At 47.8% G+C, this 15,204-nt stretch overlaps 6 protein-coding genes across 6 annotated transcripts; 3 read left to right on the forward strand and 3 right to left on the reverse strand.

Moving 5' to 3' along the window:
* Window positions 1–658: 658 nt before the first annotated feature.
* GGI43DRAFT_245200 (t-SNARE) lies at window positions 659–2,591 on the reverse strand. The gene is made up of 3 exons (XM_083200736.1): window positions 1,902–2,591; window positions 1,258–1,818; window positions 659–1,110 (listed from the first exon to the last, which is right to left on the reverse strand). The coding sequence occupies exons 1-3, from the start codon at window positions 1,974–1,976 to the stop codon at window positions 766–768; spliced, it is 981 nt and encodes a 326-aa protein (XP_083064063.1). The 5' UTR covers window positions 1,977–2,591; the 3' UTR covers window positions 659–765.
* Window positions 2,592–3,894: 1,303 nt separating this feature from the next.
* On the reverse strand, window positions 3,895–4,846 carry GGI43DRAFT_380424 (snoRNA-binding rRNA-processing protein IMP4; the record flags this gene model as incomplete). Its single annotated transcript, XM_083202982.1, has 2 exons — window positions 3,895–4,782; window positions 4,841–4,846. 2 exons carry the CDS (start codon window positions 4,844–4,846, stop codon window positions 3,895–3,897), a joined length of 894 nt encoding a protein of 297 aa, XP_083064064.1.
* Window positions 4,847–5,492: 646 nt separating this feature from the next.
* GGI43DRAFT_420799 (RNA helicase domain-containing protein) lies at window positions 5,493–8,805 on the forward strand (the record flags this gene model as incomplete). Its single annotated transcript, XM_083207860.1, has 3 exons — window positions 5,493–5,779; window positions 5,841–7,444; window positions 7,511–8,805. 3 exons carry the CDS (start codon window positions 5,493–5,495, stop codon window positions 8,803–8,805), a joined length of 3,186 nt encoding a protein of 1,061 aa, XP_083064065.1.
* Window positions 8,806–10,260: 1,455 nt separating this feature from the next.
* GGI43DRAFT_396111 (uncharacterized protein) lies at window positions 10,261–10,674 on the forward strand. Its single transcript, XM_083204929.1, has 2 exons — window positions 10,261–10,385; window positions 10,445–10,674. The coding sequence occupies exons 1-2, from the start codon at window positions 10,364–10,366 to the stop codon at window positions 10,660–10,662; spliced, it is 240 nt and encodes a 79-aa protein (XP_083064066.1). The 5' UTR covers window positions 10,261–10,363; the 3' UTR covers window positions 10,663–10,674.
* Window positions 10,675–12,410: 1,736 nt separating this feature from the next.
* On the forward strand, window positions 12,411–13,847 carry GGI43DRAFT_396113 (phosphoribosylglycinamide formyltransferase). Its single transcript, XM_083204930.1, has 3 exons — window positions 12,411–12,665; window positions 12,721–12,969; window positions 13,019–13,847. The coding sequence occupies exons 1-3, from the start codon at window positions 12,491–12,493 to the stop codon at window positions 13,273–13,275; spliced, it is 681 nt and encodes a 226-aa protein (XP_083064067.1). The 5' UTR covers window positions 12,411–12,490; the 3' UTR covers window positions 13,276–13,847.
* Window positions 13,848–14,041: 194 nt separating this feature from the next.
* Window positions 14,042–14,425, reverse strand: GGI43DRAFT_380427 (uncharacterized protein; the record flags this gene model as incomplete). The annotated part of the gene is made up of 2 exons (XM_083202983.1): window positions 14,042–14,209; window positions 14,270–14,425. The coding sequence occupies 2 exons, from the start codon at window positions 14,423–14,425 to the stop codon at window positions 14,042–14,044; spliced, it is 324 nt and encodes a 107-aa protein (XP_083064068.1).
* Window positions 14,426–15,204: the final 779 nt, after the last annotated feature.

Here is a 15,204-nt window from a genome sequence, read left to right on the forward strand (position 1 = left end):
TTCAGCATCCCAGTTTCGTTATCCGGCACCCCGGCCGTGATTTAACGAGGCAGCCAGCACGTATAAACATATTCAATCACTAGATAATACTTGAAGCAGTAGAGAGGTAGTAGAGGCAGTAGAAGTAGTAAAAGAATATCAAAATAGCTGCAATTTCGGGACATTAGCAACAGTTAGGGTACTGGATAACGAAACTGGGATGCTGAATAATAATTCCCTAAAAAAAGGTATAAAAAAGGTTCCTATCCTATATGTTCATCCCGTCGCAATCACATGGACTCCCCTCTTTCCTTCCTATCCCGTCCCACTCTACCAATAGTTCATCAACAAATCCGAGAGTTCATGGCATTAAATATCATCAGCAACACCGCCAAAAATTCACGCAATATCCGCTCCCCATTTTATCACCCCTTCACCATCAGTTGTATCATTCTTCCTCCCCATCTCATCCCATCTCTGCTGCGGCAATCAACGCTACTCTTCTCCACTCGTCCCCAGTGTAGCGTCTCAAAAGTAAGAATTAAGATTGTACAAATAGTCGTTTCGCTGTGAAGAAGCATATAAAAGCCTCTCCTCATGCGGTTGGATACATAGTTCATAGTCTATGAGAGAATAGAAAATTACGCCTCGTGAGCCCTAGAAGTAATAAGAGGCCCTTCCCCGTAGTTTAGAATTCAGAAGTAACAGGAAAAAAAAAAGGAAAATGGTAGATCGTTCATATAAGGGAAATTCGCAGTGTCTTTTTTTTCGGCGAGACAAAGTCGATTAGTGTTTGTTGGTCAAGGCAACACCAAGACCCACGCCCAGAGCAATGGCGAGAATAATGAGGAAGACGACGAGAGCGCACCACCATTTGAGACGACGCGTGCGGCGGGCGTGCTGGATACCTTGGCTGACTTGCTCGTTACCCTTCTCGATGTTCTGGACTGTACTCTCGGCGTTAACCTCGGCGGCAACAACAACGTTCTCCTGCTGCTCGACCATAGATGCGAGCTCCTGGAAGAGAATGGCGAGCTCGGAGAGAGTCTGCTCGATGCGCTGGAGCTCATTGTGACGAGCGCGCACGTTGCCAAGGAGAGAAGCAGCGTGGCCAGAGCGGTTGGTGCGAAGCTGCAAGAAGTATGGTCAGCGCCAGTCATACTTTTATATATTCACCCAACAAGCCCTGCTTGATAGCTTGACAATAAAGCGTAGCACCAGGCCGATTCTTTGGCGTTGGACCATTTTGGATGAGATGGGACAAAGGGAAAAACTTACAGCTGTCTGGAAAACACCCTCGTTGTTCCAATCGGCCTCTGTGGCCTGCTGCACCTCATCCTCCGACGCATCCGGGTTCACGATGCGATACTGTCTCGCGATCTGTTCCCGGTAGCGTTGCTGGTAGTCGCGCTCAATGCTCTGGTACTTGTCGAGCTCGGACTTGAAAAATGTCTTGAGTGACTCCAGCTGGGTCTTCTTAGTGGTGCGAGACGCATCTGTTGTCTTGAGGAGATCGCGCTCAAGGCCCTTGATACCGTCCTTGATGGCGGTGTTACGGATCTGCGTTTGGGCGACATAGTGCTCAAGTTGCTGGGTTGCCTCTGGGTCAGTAGTGCTGAGAGTGCGCTGATGCAGCTGCCCAATGTAGTCAATCTCAGTGGTCAGCGACTTGATGTCGTTGCGAAGGTCTCCCACGCGGCTGAGGAAGTCTGCCTGCGACAGAGGCTGTCGCGATTGCTCTTGACCATATGCATTGCTACCTTGGCCCTGGTTGTTGTAGTCTTGCATCTCATAATTGTTGTATGGGCTTTCGCTGGTGTTGGTGGCATATGGGTTGAGCTGCCCAGCGCCTTTGATTAGCATCCTCGCTGCTTGTCCGGATGTCCACGACTGTCGCATAGCTACAAGGGCGGTTTACTTACTTGACCATAGCCAGCAACATTCTGCCCGGCCTCCTGTGAAGGGCCTTGAGAATAGGGATTCTGCTGCCCTGACATGCTGAAAGAGCGTGTTGCTGAAGATTTTGTTTGGTGCAGGTGAGAGGGAGAGGCGGTGGTGATGTTTCGACGAAGCGAGAGGTTGGCTTGCGGTGTTCGCAGCTACGTACAGGGAATGAGTAGAGCGGGCGGAATCAACGGTAAGGCTTCGAGAAGATCACAAGCACGGTGCTCTAATTGGTGGGGGAGGATTTGGCAGCGCAAAGTACAAAGAAACGAGCACGAGTAATTGGTAAACCGAAGCAGCCTCGGGTTGTGCGGAGGTGGAGGAAGGATGGAGAAGGGAAGGACGGCAATTTTTGTTTTTGCGAGGCCCAAAGCGGAATATAGCAGAGGCGCAACACTAACACTGTAGTCTAGGCGGTGCTGTGGTGTAGAAACGAGTAAGGCCGAAAAAAAATTAAACGCTGGAGAGGCACCCGGGCCATGTAACCGTGACCAGCGCGCAGAGCAAGCAGGGATTGGCCAGTGACGTATGGGGACGGCTAATTACTAAAAGGCAGTCTGGGAGAGCCGGATTGGCGCAAAATCAAGCAAGAATCAACGAGGCCATTTCTCCAGGCGCTCGCGTCGCTTCATGGCTGAATTCCAGCGTCTTCCTGCGGATCGACGGAGCGAGCCTTTGTCAGCGCTGCGCCCAGTGGCAGCCAGTCGCTATTACGACGCCGACGGTTGAATCATCTTGCCATCTTTTTTGACAGCCCCACCCGTGGTGCTTGTGCCTAATGGAGCAGCTGCCTGGCTCCATCGGGTCAATGCGCCCGCCAATCGTCGCGCATCGAAGTCATGGCCATGAACCATGCCTGTGGCTCTGGGCGCCGTGGCCCTGCCGGAGGGCCAATGGCCTGCAGGGCGGACGATGCGATCATTGCGCGTCAGCTAGCGGAGCTAGTGGGATCGCCGAGAGAGAAATAACCTCTGTTTAGCACCTCTGTTTAGCACCCTCGGGTCTTGATTACGGGATATCGACAGCGTGGGAAGACGAGAGAATCTCTGGTTCTGCAATCACGCCAACTGGAGCTGGAGATTGTCGGCTGAGTGAGAAATCCCGCTTAAAGTAACCGTAAGACGCTTTGTCTGCAGGATCATCTGATGGACAGGGATCTGTAGCTTCGTATTATTGCATGCTACTGTACCTGGTATGGAGCACATAGCGGCCATGGTTGTACTTTGTATGGAATAGACTTGCTGCTAGGGCGAGTAAATGTGGAGTGCGCTTCTCAACAGCCATTGGCCACGGACAGTTGATAATTCGAGTGATTCTCAACGCTTTCATATAATTCACCATGTACCTCTTGATACAGTACAACATTCATCTGGGATGCTTCTCTGAAAGGCCAATTGACACTGAATACGTCGTATTTTGGCTATTTACTTGCGCCACCTTTTTTTCACATGCTCTGTTATCTATTTTTAGAAGATTCAAAATTCCAAGGCAATCATTGCTTATTTGTGCATGCAGTCATTTATTATTACTAGTATGTACACATAAACGCAAAACTTGGTATATACAATCGTCAACCTCATGGTGCTGCCTATTAACGCAGCGCGCACACATCAGCCATCGTGAGCCAATGACAGAATCCAATGTCTCTTTGGCTGTCTTCTCCCATTCCAATAGTACTGCTGATGTATAATTTGTGGCTTGTATTGCGATCCGCTATGCCTTACGTCGCCATCGTGGCGAAGCTCCCTTATCATGACGCTGACTGTGAATCAATCCAGACTGACGCTGTTGCAGCCAAAGTCAAAATGGCCGCTTCCATCAGGCTTCTAAGCGTTTAAACCCGCCACAATCGGTAACGCTAGAAAATAGCCCCGCCAACAACTGGATCGCGTAATGTTCCAGGAGTAGCGTCTTCGTTTGTCAAGAGGAAGAAGAAAAAGGATGAGGCTTGGTAGCTAGGGGAAAATCCGCTCAGAGATAATTCTTCTTCCTCGAGGTTCGTGTATATTGCGACAAATGCCACTCAACGTCACCCTCTTTATTCTCCAGTGTGCCTCCACGAATTTCGAATACTCTCATGGTCATTCGAGGACCGACCTCGGACAGCTCAACGCTGTCGTAACCCGTCCTTACAAAAACGTGATGTCTGACTTCGATGCTATCATCAATGTTCTTAAATGTCACTACTCGGTTGCCGACCTTGTTCTTGCTAGTAATTGGTTCTCTGGGCGGGAATAAATGCTTCAGCACTTTAACAACCCGCCCTCCCAGGCGAGTTGTAAAGCCGTCAAAGATCAGGTGAGGGTATGCCTCTGATACGGTTCCCCGAATGCTGCCAGGAATATCGTGACGGAGAACAACATTGTGCAGAGAGAATGAGACTGTCGGTCCGTGAGGTAAATGAGAAATCGTCAAGGCCGTAGGAGTACCGCGATGTTCGTGAAGTAGGAGCATATCAGACAGGCCTGCAGACTGGGCAGACTTGACAAGGTCGGGCAAAATGAGGTTACCACGATTCATGCGAATGGAAGTTGGTAGAAGAAGCCTAATTTCCTTTGCGAAAGCTGATAATCTGGCCGAAGGATCGCGAGAAGTCGTTACGAGAACTCGAGGGTCAACAATGCCAGACAGTTGCGCATACTCGTCGTCCAAATCTAGCTGCTCGTTTGTAGTAAGATCGCGAGATTCATCATATTGATAATCTTTCCTCAGTGATTTGTCGTTGGCGATTTCTGGGTCCAATGGTTTTCCTGAAGCGAGTGAGGCTCTCAGCTTGGCTCTCTTCTCGCTGATTTCGGCATCTCGAAGGAGAAGGGCTCGTCGGTAGAGATAATCACGCCTTTGGCGTGCTTGTTTGCGCTACAGAATATAGTTAGTAATGCCAATCTTTGCGCACTCGAATTTTAAGCCAACGTACAATCATCTTTGGTGCTCAAATGTGTAAATAACTTCACTCCATACGAGCTGGCGCGAAGACAGTCAAAAAAAAGTTTGGGCTTATCAGTTTTGCCGGAATTTTGGGGCTTATCGATAACGTGCCACCGACCTTAGGCCTATCACGTGGGCGCAAATTGTCCCACCACTACACCACGCCTAGGATTCCCGGGTGTGCCAGGGTGTTGATAGATTCCGACTGTCAAGTGCAGAAAAACGCTTTCTGCCTAGGAACCTTCCGAGCGACAAGTTTTCTGCAAAAGCCAGGCTCGAGATTTGTATTTCTAGCTTTGAACATCGGTTGTGCCTTTTTTTCTCCCTCGCCCTACGTCCGCGACGATGATGTGAGGCCAGTCGACGACATTATCGAATCCCTTCCCTTTGATCATTTCGCGCCGAAGCTCGTCGCACGAGGCTTCTCGAAAACATATAAAATTTACTTTAAAGGTACACAGCTCACTCCCTCAGTTGATTTTGGCGTACGGACCTTGAAGAACTTGTTTGGACCATCTTGCACTTGTTCCCTCTCTACTTTCGTCACTCCTCACCACCCCTCTACTCCTACTGCTGTGAAGCTGACTTATCGCGATCCAAAAAGCACCGTCTGGCGCACCTGCTCTAGACACCAATTCAACATGGAGGGAGCCTTCACCCATGTTGGTAACCACCTGATTTCCGACTCAGCTGCTGCCATCAAGGCTGGCGCTGACGACTTGTCGACGATCGATCCTGACGAGGCTCTGCTCTACGCCAAATATGGCGGCCAAAGTGGCCGGCGCCGAGCCGATGACGACGATAACCAAACAGAGGCATTCGAAGAGGATGATAACGACAGTCTCAACAGTGTCCCCGTTGATCAAATGATGGGCATGAAGTTAAAGCATCCTGAGGAGGAGAAAGAGCTTCCGGCCCATGCATGCGCGTGAGCAACGCCATTCATGTTTTTTTTTCGCTGTTTATATAAGCTAACGCGATGTGAACAGATATTGTGGTATTCACTCTCCGGCTTGTGTCGTTAAATGTCTTACCTGCAACAAGTGGTTCTGCAGTGCCCGCGGCAGTGGCTCATCAACCCATATCGTTAACCACCTTGTTCGCGCACGCCACAAGGAAGTGCAGCTACACCCCGAATCGACTCTCGGAGATACCGTTCTAGAATGTTACAACTGTGGAACCAAGAATGCCTTCATTCTAGGATTCATCCCCGCGAAATCTGATGCCGTGGTCGTCCTGCTATGCCGTCAGCCCTGCGCTGCCGCCTCGTCGAATAAAGACATGAATTGGGACACCTCGCGGTGGGAGCCCCTCATCGAGGAGCGGGCATTTTTGCCGTGGCTCGTGAACCCCCCGTCCGACGCTGAACAGCTGCGCGCCCGCCACCTCACGATCAATACGATTGCCAAACTCGAAGAAATGTGGAAACAGGAGCCGGATGCGACGATTCAAGATTTAGAAAAGGCTTCCAACATTGACGACGAACCTCTTCCCGTTCAGTTGACATACGATGACCCCTACCATTATCAGAATATTTTTGGACCCCTCGTCAAGATGGAATCTGACTACGATAAGAAGCTCAAGGAAGCGCAGTCAGAAGATGGCCTAACTGTTCGCTGGGATTATGCTCTCAATAACAAGCACATTGCCAGCTTTAACCTGCAGAAGATTGAATCGGGAGATGTCAAACTCGCAGTCGGCGACGAAATGCGACTACGATACACTGGCGAGCTTCGAGAACCATGGGAGGGTGTTGGATATGTCATCAAGATCCCAAACAGCCAATCTGATGAAGTTTGCCTCGAACTGCGCAAGACTGGCAACGACAAGCTAGTTCCCATCGATCTCTCTCACAACTTTTCGGCCGATTACGTTTGGAAGGCTACCTCGTATGATCGTATGCAGTTGGCTATGAAGACGTTTGCCGTTGACGACATGAGTGTCTCGGGATACATCTTCCACATCCTTCTCGGCCACATCTGCCAGCCACCCCCTATGAAAGTCTCGCTACCTAAGAAGTGGTCGGCTCCCGGGCTACCTGATTTGAACCAAGGCCAGGTGGATGCCATCAAGGCTGTTCTCCAGAGGCCTCTCAGTCTGATTCAAGGACCTCCCGGCACAGGAAAGACGGTTACATCGGCTACTATCATCTATCACCTTGCCAAGATGAGCGGCAGCCAGGTTCTGGTGTGCGCTCCATCCAACGTTGCTGTGGATCAGCTCTGTGAACGTATCCACCGTACAGGACTCAAAGTGGTTCGACTTACGGCCAAATCGAGAGAGGATGTTGAGTCGTCTGTGACCTTCCTCGCCTTGCACGAGCAGGTTCGCATGTCCGAACACAATACTGAGCTCGTAAAGCTGTCGCAGTTGAAGAATGAAGTCGGCGAGCTTTCAAGCCAAGACGAGAAGAAGCTGAGACAGCTGACCAAGGCCGCTGAGCGAGAGATTTTGAGCAACGCGGATGTCATCTGCTGTACTTGCGTCGGTGCAGGCGACCCGCGACTCTCCAAGATGAAATTCCGAAACGTCCTCATTGACGAGTCCACGCAATCTGCTGAGCCTGAATGCATGATTCCTCTTGTGCTCGGATGTAAGCAAGTCGTTTTGGTCGGAGACCACAAGCAGCTTGGGCCTGTTATTATGAACAAGAAGGCAGCCAAGGCCGGCCTCAACAGATCTCTGTTTGAGCGACTCATCAACTTGAAGATCAACCCAATCCCGCTGAAGACACAGTATCGAATGCACCCATGCCTTTCGGAGTTCCCTTCAAACATGTTCTATGACGGCACTCTTCAGAACGGCATCACCCATGAGCAGCGAGTTCGAAAAGACGTTGATTTCCCTTGGCCTGTCACAGAAATGCCCATGATGTTCTGGTCCAACATTGGCCACGAAGAAATTTCAACCTCTGGTACTTCGTACCTTAACCGAACAGAGGCTTCAAACGTAGAGAAGACTGTAACGCGTTTCTTCAAGGCCGGCGTGAAACCATCTGAGATTGGAGTCATCACACCGTATGAGGGCCAGCGAAGCTATATTGTTTCCACCATGCAAAACTCGGGCACATACAAGAAGGAACTTTACAAAGATGTGGAAGTGGCCTCTGTTGACGCATTTCAGGGTCGTGAGAAGGACTTTATCGTCCTATCCTGTGTTCGTTCCAATGACAACCAAGGCATTGGATTCTTGTCGGACCCCCGCCGTCTCAACGTTGCACTCACCCGAGCCAAGTATGGTCTTGTCATTCTCGGAAACCCCAAGGTTCTTTCCAAGCATGAGCTTTGGCACAATCTCCTTGCTCATTTCAAGGATCGCAAGTGCTTTGTCGAAGGCCCCCTTACCAACCTGCAGGCCTGTCTGCTACAGTTTAGCCGCCCTAGAGTAAGCTATCGCCAGAGGAGCAGCCAGCCATCTCAGTATCCCAGCGCCAGACAGTCAAATGGCAGATTCAACGGCGGCCCTCCTGGCCGCGACTTTGACGCTGGCTCCATGGTCTCTTACATTCCGGACGATGTTTCTTCAATCCAGGGCTCTGCCTTTGGAGGCGCAGCACTCAATACGGCCTTCCCACCCATGTTCTCCAGCTTTGCCCCCGAGCAGTGGCCCGGACTGCCTGGAGTATCGGCGCCAGGACGAGGACATAAGGGTCGCAACCGAGCGCCTGAGAGCATCGCTGGCGAAAGCGTGGCCAATTCTGAGCTCACAGATGCTTCGGCCAGCGTCATTGGTGCCAAGGGAATTGGTCAAGGTGGCGTCAGCCTGGGGGCTGGATTACACGACGTTGTGACAGGAATGCGAGCAGTTTCCTACAGCCAGAGCGATCGATTGAAACAATATGTGGAGAGCAACGGCCGTATGACTCTGGGCAGTGGCTACGGTCGGCGTTATGACGACGACGAGAAGAGCATCAGCACTGCTTTCCACAGCCAAATCGGCGGAGGCTACGACTGAGTGACACGCACAAGGCTGTAACAGCAAATAATGACATTTAGGACACACCCTAAACGCTCCAGTAACCAGCAAACTCACCAAAAAACGTGATGGCTACAACAGCCGCTCCGTCGAAACGATCGTGGAGAAAGCGAAAAGGTCCAACAGACTATGGTTAACGCGATCACTTCGCGCCTGGCGATTCGGCTCATTGCCGCGGATACGTACTGTAGTAGCGGCCCAGCTGGTCACCGTCGAGATAAGCGGAGTTTGTGGTCAGAGCTAGGCGAGACAACTGTCTAACACTAGTCATCTGCAGGAATTGGCGGCGAGCACTATGGAAGCTGCTCTTTCAAGATATATGATGAGTAGGCAGTGGAGAAATGGCGATAGCTTGTGGTGGAAAGGTTGAAGTTCTTATTTTTCTTCGTTGGTGGAATAGTCTGGAGTATGAGGTCATACGTTGGCAACGCGCTACCTATTAAGAGGATGCTGCCGAGATGAGTCCTTGGCCAAGTTCTCTAGCTGGTAACCTGGACCTCTCTGGAGATGCAGGGTGATTTAGAAGCCAACTATAGCCGCTCTTTTATGATTAGTTGAGAATAAAACAGTCATTCTTTTATATTCCATGTGTCCTGGCTAAGGTCATCCCGTATGAATTTGTATGTGACTGAGATTTGTTGCGAGACTTGACGACACTGAAACGAAACAATCGTCAACGGGAACCTAATGGCTTTCCATAAATATCTCTACCTCATCAATAATACGGTCCAAGGACGACATATAACGGGAAAATGGATTCACATTTGCTGTTGTAGCGTTTTGGATGGGAGGTAACAAAATAAGAGCATTTCATTTCAACTACTAGCATTTCACAGCAAGATGTACAAAATGAATAGCTGGCTTGCCGGATTCCGTGGTAATATACATAAATGAAATAAATCTAATAAAAATAATAGTAACAGCAGCGCCAATAATTCCTATAGTTTATAGGAGAGTAGGTAGTAACGATCGTACGTTTTGGTTGTAGTAACTGGTAACTATAAGAAGGGCTGCGCAAGTAACCATCAAGCGCTCAAATTCGTACTAAAAGTCATTCCAGCCAAGTTTCCAGCTAATACCCTCTCTCTGAGATGCAAGGTATTTTGAAAGCCAACTATAACCGCTCTTTTAATAATTCATTGTTGAGTTGTGTGCTACTGTAGGCCAATTGATTTGCATTTACTCTTAATGCAAACATTGTGTGGTACCAAATATAGAACCTATATTAAGATGGAAGACATTAAACTTGTATAGTGAACTTTTTGGCTCTCTATATTACACCATGGATGTATTTGACCATCTTTCATTAAGGTCTGAAGTGGAATGTTTAGTCTTATTAGCTTATATATTCAGAAATATGACTACCAAAGCAGATGACCTTCTGTCAGCGTTAACAAGAACAGGAAGTTTAAAGTACTTGAAGTATTCAAATTCATCATCTCTACCTATAGGCTAATAGCTACTACTAGTTTCTTACGGGATAACTGTCAGCCATCTTGACTGAGCGAGTCTCTCAAAAGAAAATCTCCTTGACGCCATGTGCTATCGCGTAGTTGATACTATTTTAGTCTTTTTAGTTATGAACCTGCATCAATATCTGATAAAGAGAACTACTTGCCCTTCCGCCGACATCTTCTCTTTATCACCAACCCCGTTCTTTGCTCAAAGTTCGGCCATTGGCAGGCTCCAAGACATTTTGCTTTTAGTTCTTTGCTTCTGGCAAGCTCACTGCTTCTGGCCACTCACCGGTTCAGCTCCAATGATCTGTGGCCGCTCTCCCTACAGCAACTAGTAGTACTTTTAGCTACCTTCTATTATTTCCTCCCTAAAATCTAGACAAGATCATGCGTTACCAACACATGCGTTGTTGGATAAGTTAGGCGGTGGTATTTAATATGTCTCATTAGGTGTATGAGCCTAGTGATTGCACGGGCTAATTTAGAACTACCTACATGTAACTAAAGTGTAGTTGGCCCGGAATGATCGATCTACGACTGATCTGCGGTGCCCATCGGCACTAGGTAATATGTATGTCACAATTTGTAACGTATATAGATCTAGCAGCGATATTACCTGATCATTTCCCGATTTGGACGCAAACATGGGATTTGCGCTGATGCCATCTTCAGACGTGGACAAGATATAGCAGGTGGAATTCTAAGACGCCGCCTGTGTTGATGCGGCCATCGGCGGGCTGTATTATTTATTACGTGATTCTAATTTTTCATAGAGTATTATATCGCCACTAGCTTGATACTTGCCTCCCTACATACTGTAGATCTACGTAGCAGCGGACTGCTTACCAGCCTCAAAGGATATATAGGGAAAAGGCGTAGCAATCTTCACATTTCTGCTATCAAGCAAATTATCATCTGTTTGTCCTTCACGCTGATGCCTCTAAAATTTTAAATATGTAGACATTAGTTAACAAAACTAATTTGTATGAAGATGCTAGTTTATACTACAGTTATATTTTCACGAATATCCGTTGAAAGACTAGAAGACGCATAGCGGTGCGTGCCGCGCGCCTATTCCCATCGCATGCAAGCTTATTTTAGCCTATGGTACAGATTACGGTGGCGCTATTTCCCCCAAATTCCATTGGTTGATCTGCTGGGTGCCCTCTGGAATAGATCTCCAGTAGGTCAAACACACGAGGTAATAGTATTACTACCATCCTGCAGCATGTAATCAGCCCAAATTTGGTCTAACGGCCTGGACTAGCAGAATTGCATGTCTCTATAGACTCCTGTCTTTGGCAAAAGATGAGGATCATTAGCCACTCGCCACTCGCTATCTGTATCATTACGGCTAGTTTTAGTAATCGACATTTCCTAAGGGGAGCACGAGGCAGCTTAGTATGACTCTGCTTTTTGTCAAGAGAGGCGAAAGATAGAGAATGTTCCTGAGGGCTATAAAATCATCTCATCAGTGTCTCGCATACTAAAACGTCATGGTTGGTTGAAAGTGAAGAGTAGCATATGGTACAGGACTATAGTAAAGGCAGCAAGGGAATTGCTCTTGCGGAATACAACAATTGAATGGGCAATTAGCTTGATAAGACGCGCTCGTGTCAAACAGGTTTCGGATGGAAAGTGCAGATACGATTATACGGCACGCGGAAGCAGTACATATGTATATTTCACAAATTTGGGCAGTCAAATATGGTATAATTATCATGGGTCTTTTTGCGCCACTTCAAGGTATTACAGTGATGCATTGAGCCCTGAGCCCGTAGGTATGCAGAGTATATATTCAGCCTTCAACGCCAGTGAGATTTAAGAATAAATAACTTAAAAATACCATTCAAATACTATACGTATCTGAGAGTACACTGATTATATTTTATAAAACAATCACCAAATTGTACATCCCATATAATACCAAAACTTTCTTTTGGTCTGAAAATATATGATATTTTACGCTCTTGCTGCCTCGTTTTGTTTCAGTGTCTGCGTTTTTCATATACAGGTTATTCCAAAGTGGGGCCATGAACGCTGTAGACGTGATTTTTAGCTCAAAGTACTGGCTGGTTTTAGCTTTGGTCGACAGCGCTATCCACATCTTATCACGTGATACTTCATGACGATGGAAAAGTTTATGGATTGAGAAGATACTTGAAGCAGTGACGCAACATCTCATTCCATTTCCACACTCTCCAAAAATGGCTGGACCTGAAGAATCACCATGTCGGATCCTGGTCATGGCCTCTGGCTTTGGCTCAAATTTTCAAGCTCTCATAGATGCGATATCTACGGGTGAGCTCCCGAATAGCCGCATCATCTCTCTCATCACAAACCGTAAGAGCGCACATGCAACTGTTCGAGCGGATAAAGCAGGTAAGAGCTCTCTCATCATGCGCGTATATAAAGCATGTTATTAATTCACAACCAGGCATTCCTTGGGATTACTTTAATTTAATCAGCAATGGGTTTCTACAAAAGGGAGAAACAGATGAACAGAAAACAGCTGAAGGCCGTCAAAGATACGATGCTGCATTAGCCGAGAGGATTCTATCAACAGACAAAGAAAAGCCTGAGTTGATTGTTCTTGCTGGTTGGATGCATGTCTTCTCAAGTGCTTTCCTAGAGCCTATTAAAAAGGCAGGACTGCGCATAATAAACCTCCACCCGGCGCTTCCCCGTAAGTTCTAAATATCATACTGAAATCTAGCTGCTCACAATTTACGCAGGGGAGTTTGATGGAGCTATGGCGATTGAACGAGCGTATGAAGAGCTTAAAGCTGGGCGAATAACACGCACTGGTATCATGGCCCACTATGTAATTGCTGAGGTGGATAGGGGCGATCCCATCATTGTCAAAGAGATTCCGTGGGAGGGAGAGGGCCTTGAAGAGTTGAAGGAGAAGATTCACGGCCATGAGCACGAGCTGATCGTGAAGGCCACGGCAAAGGTAGCACAGGAGATAGTGGAGAGCAGGGGAAGGTAAGCCATGAGACGGTCTGGAATCCATGAGCTGCAAGTATATGCCAATGCAACAACCTTCATTACGCTGTAAGAGGACGGGGTCTGAGATTTATCTATCGTCTTCCGGCAGTGCTACAGCCACGGTCGCCGTCGCCTCCAGCTCTGCTACTGGTGCTCTTGCTAGGGCGGCGGCCGGCTGTTGGCCTTCTTCTTTATGGACTTCTTCATGGACTTCTTCAGCTGCGACTTGAAGCTGTTGTTATTAATGCTGCTACTGTTATTGTTGGATATGACGGTTGTGTCGATCCAAGGTAGCTTGACAACAGCGTCGTTCGCGGCGGCTGGAGAGGTGGTACCAGCCTATTCTAAGAGTGTCAGTGTGTTGGTAATAAGCGAGTGATTTGAGAGGAAATAGGAGCTGCGAGATGCAGAGATAATGAAAAAAGGAAGTAAGTAGCAGTAGGGACAGTAGCGGCAATACATAGATTCAGTGTATCATCAATATCACCAGTATCACCAGTATCACCAGTAGAGGTAGTAGAGGCAGTAGAGGCAATAGAGGCAATAGAGGCAAAATCACGCAAAAGAGACTGGCATTACAAGCGTCAAACGTAGAGGATTTGTCGTGTTGTCTACTATACATTGATAGATTCAAAATGCAATAAAGAAACTACACGATACGGGAAAGCAAGTCAAAAGGGAAAAAAAAAAGTGAGATTTCACGAGCTTATTCGTATATAATTCCATCCTCCCATATCAAGATTCATGCCATCCTAAGACAAAAGGTACTACTGCGGCGGGCGGTTGAGCTTGTTCTTCTTCTTCTGCAGGAAATTGTTCTTGTTCAGCTTCTTTAACAACTTTTTGCTGCTGCTGCTGCTGAACGTGGTTATTGTAGGTGTTGATGATGGCTTGGCACCGTCGTCCTTCTTGGCGATTTGGTAAGTAAAACCAACCTAATACAATAGTGTTAGTATTTACTCAGTAATAAGTGAATGCGTGAATAAAGAACATACCTTGGCCACGATCTCGGCCACGGCTGCGCGCTTGGATCGCCAATTGGTTTCGAGAAATTGCTTGTCGTATGGCTGAGGGACAAACCACATCTCCCTTTCACAGTCCCTTACAAGTCTCTCCATGCCAATCTCAGCCCACGAATCGTGGAAGATCATCTCCTCATATTAGTTAAAGCACCTTTCAACAGGCCAATCAGGAAAGTAGTGAGGGGAGAAATGGTGGCCAAGTCACTTGCTTGTTTATCTCATAAGCGCCCTACACACAATGGCAACAACACAGAAGAAAATCCTTATGATATCCCACCTGCCACAACTTTTCCTATCGCGAGTATAACAGCGGTGTCCATCGTTATGGAAGGAGCGTCTCTTTTCAATATTACGTCACAGATAGATGAAAGTAAATTCGCAAAGGAAAGATAAATGATCAGCCGAGAGAGAGTAGCGGCCTCCACCGGCAACTGCAGTGTTGCTACTGCTCTACTGCCGCTACTGCCGCTACTGCCACCACTGCTACTACTTCTATTGTTGATACGTCCTTCCTCATTTCTCGCTTTTCTCCCTGCTACCATTCTACGAGCTTTCTCCCTCTCCTCCCCAAATTACCTTCTCAAAAAATATTCTCTGCCTCGCTAATCTTTCCCCCCCTCTGAGAGCAATTCTTTGCCACTCATAAGTCGTGGCTCCTTTCACCAAAAGGTTAGTCAGCCGCATACATTTCTTTTTCCTAGGGATATTTCCAAGTCTTCCAGAGTCATATCAATTTTCGATTTCTCAAACCATTGCATCCAAGATCGCTTCCTATATATACCAAGAAATCGCGCCTCCCTCCCTCCCACCTCCACCCCCCTCTCCCCCCGGAAAGATGCCTGCGCAGCGCGAATTACCACCTTTTTCTCTGGTGACAGCGGCAGTACCCAAAGCGAATGGGGTAACCA

The sequence above is a fragment of the Trichoderma evansii genome (assembly GCF_050947405.1).
Source record: "Trichoderma evansii strain SZMC 28006 chromosome Unknown GGI43scaffold_3, whole genome shotgun sequence".
Lineage (NCBI taxonomy): Eukaryota > Fungi > Ascomycota > Sordariomycetes > Hypocreales > Hypocreaceae > Trichoderma > Trichoderma evansii.

What these genes read in the sequence shown, in the direction of transcription:
- GGI43DRAFT_245200 (XM_083200736.1), bottom strand. Translation starts at nt 1,976, where the DNA reads ATGTCAGGGCAGCAGAATCCCTATTCTCAAGGCCCTTCACAGGAGGCC. An exon ending in ATGTTGCTGGCTATGGTCAA is followed by an intron (nt 1,819 to 1,901) that starts GTAAGTAAACCG and finishes GGCGCTGGGCAG; the next exon opens with CTCAACCCATATGCCACCAA. An exon ending in AGGGTGTTTTCCAGACAGCT is followed by an intron (nt 1,111 to 1,257) that starts GTAAGTTTTTCC and finishes TACTTCTTGCAG; the next exon opens with CTTCGCACCAACCGCTCTGG.
- GGI43DRAFT_396111 (XM_083204929.1), top strand. Translation starts at nt 10,364, where the DNA reads ATGTGCTATCGCGTAGTTGATA. An exon ending in GTGCTATCGCGTAGTTGATA is followed by an intron (nt 10,386 to 10,444) that starts CTATTTTAGTCT and finishes AGAACTACTTGC; the next exon opens with CCTTCCGCCGACATCTTCTC.
- GGI43DRAFT_396113 (XM_083204930.1), top strand. Translation starts at nt 12,491, where the DNA reads ATGGCTGGACCTGAAGAATCACCATGTCGGATCCTGGTCATGGCCTCT. An exon ending in TGTTCGAGCGGATAAAGCAG is followed by an intron (nt 12,666 to 12,720) that starts GTAAGAGCTCTC and finishes ATTCACAACCAG; the next exon opens with GCATTCCTTGGGATTACTTT. An exon ending in CCTCCACCCGGCGCTTCCCC is followed by an intron (nt 12,970 to 13,018) that starts GTAAGTTCTAAA and finishes CAATTTACGCAG; the next exon opens with GGGAGTTTGATGGAGCTATG.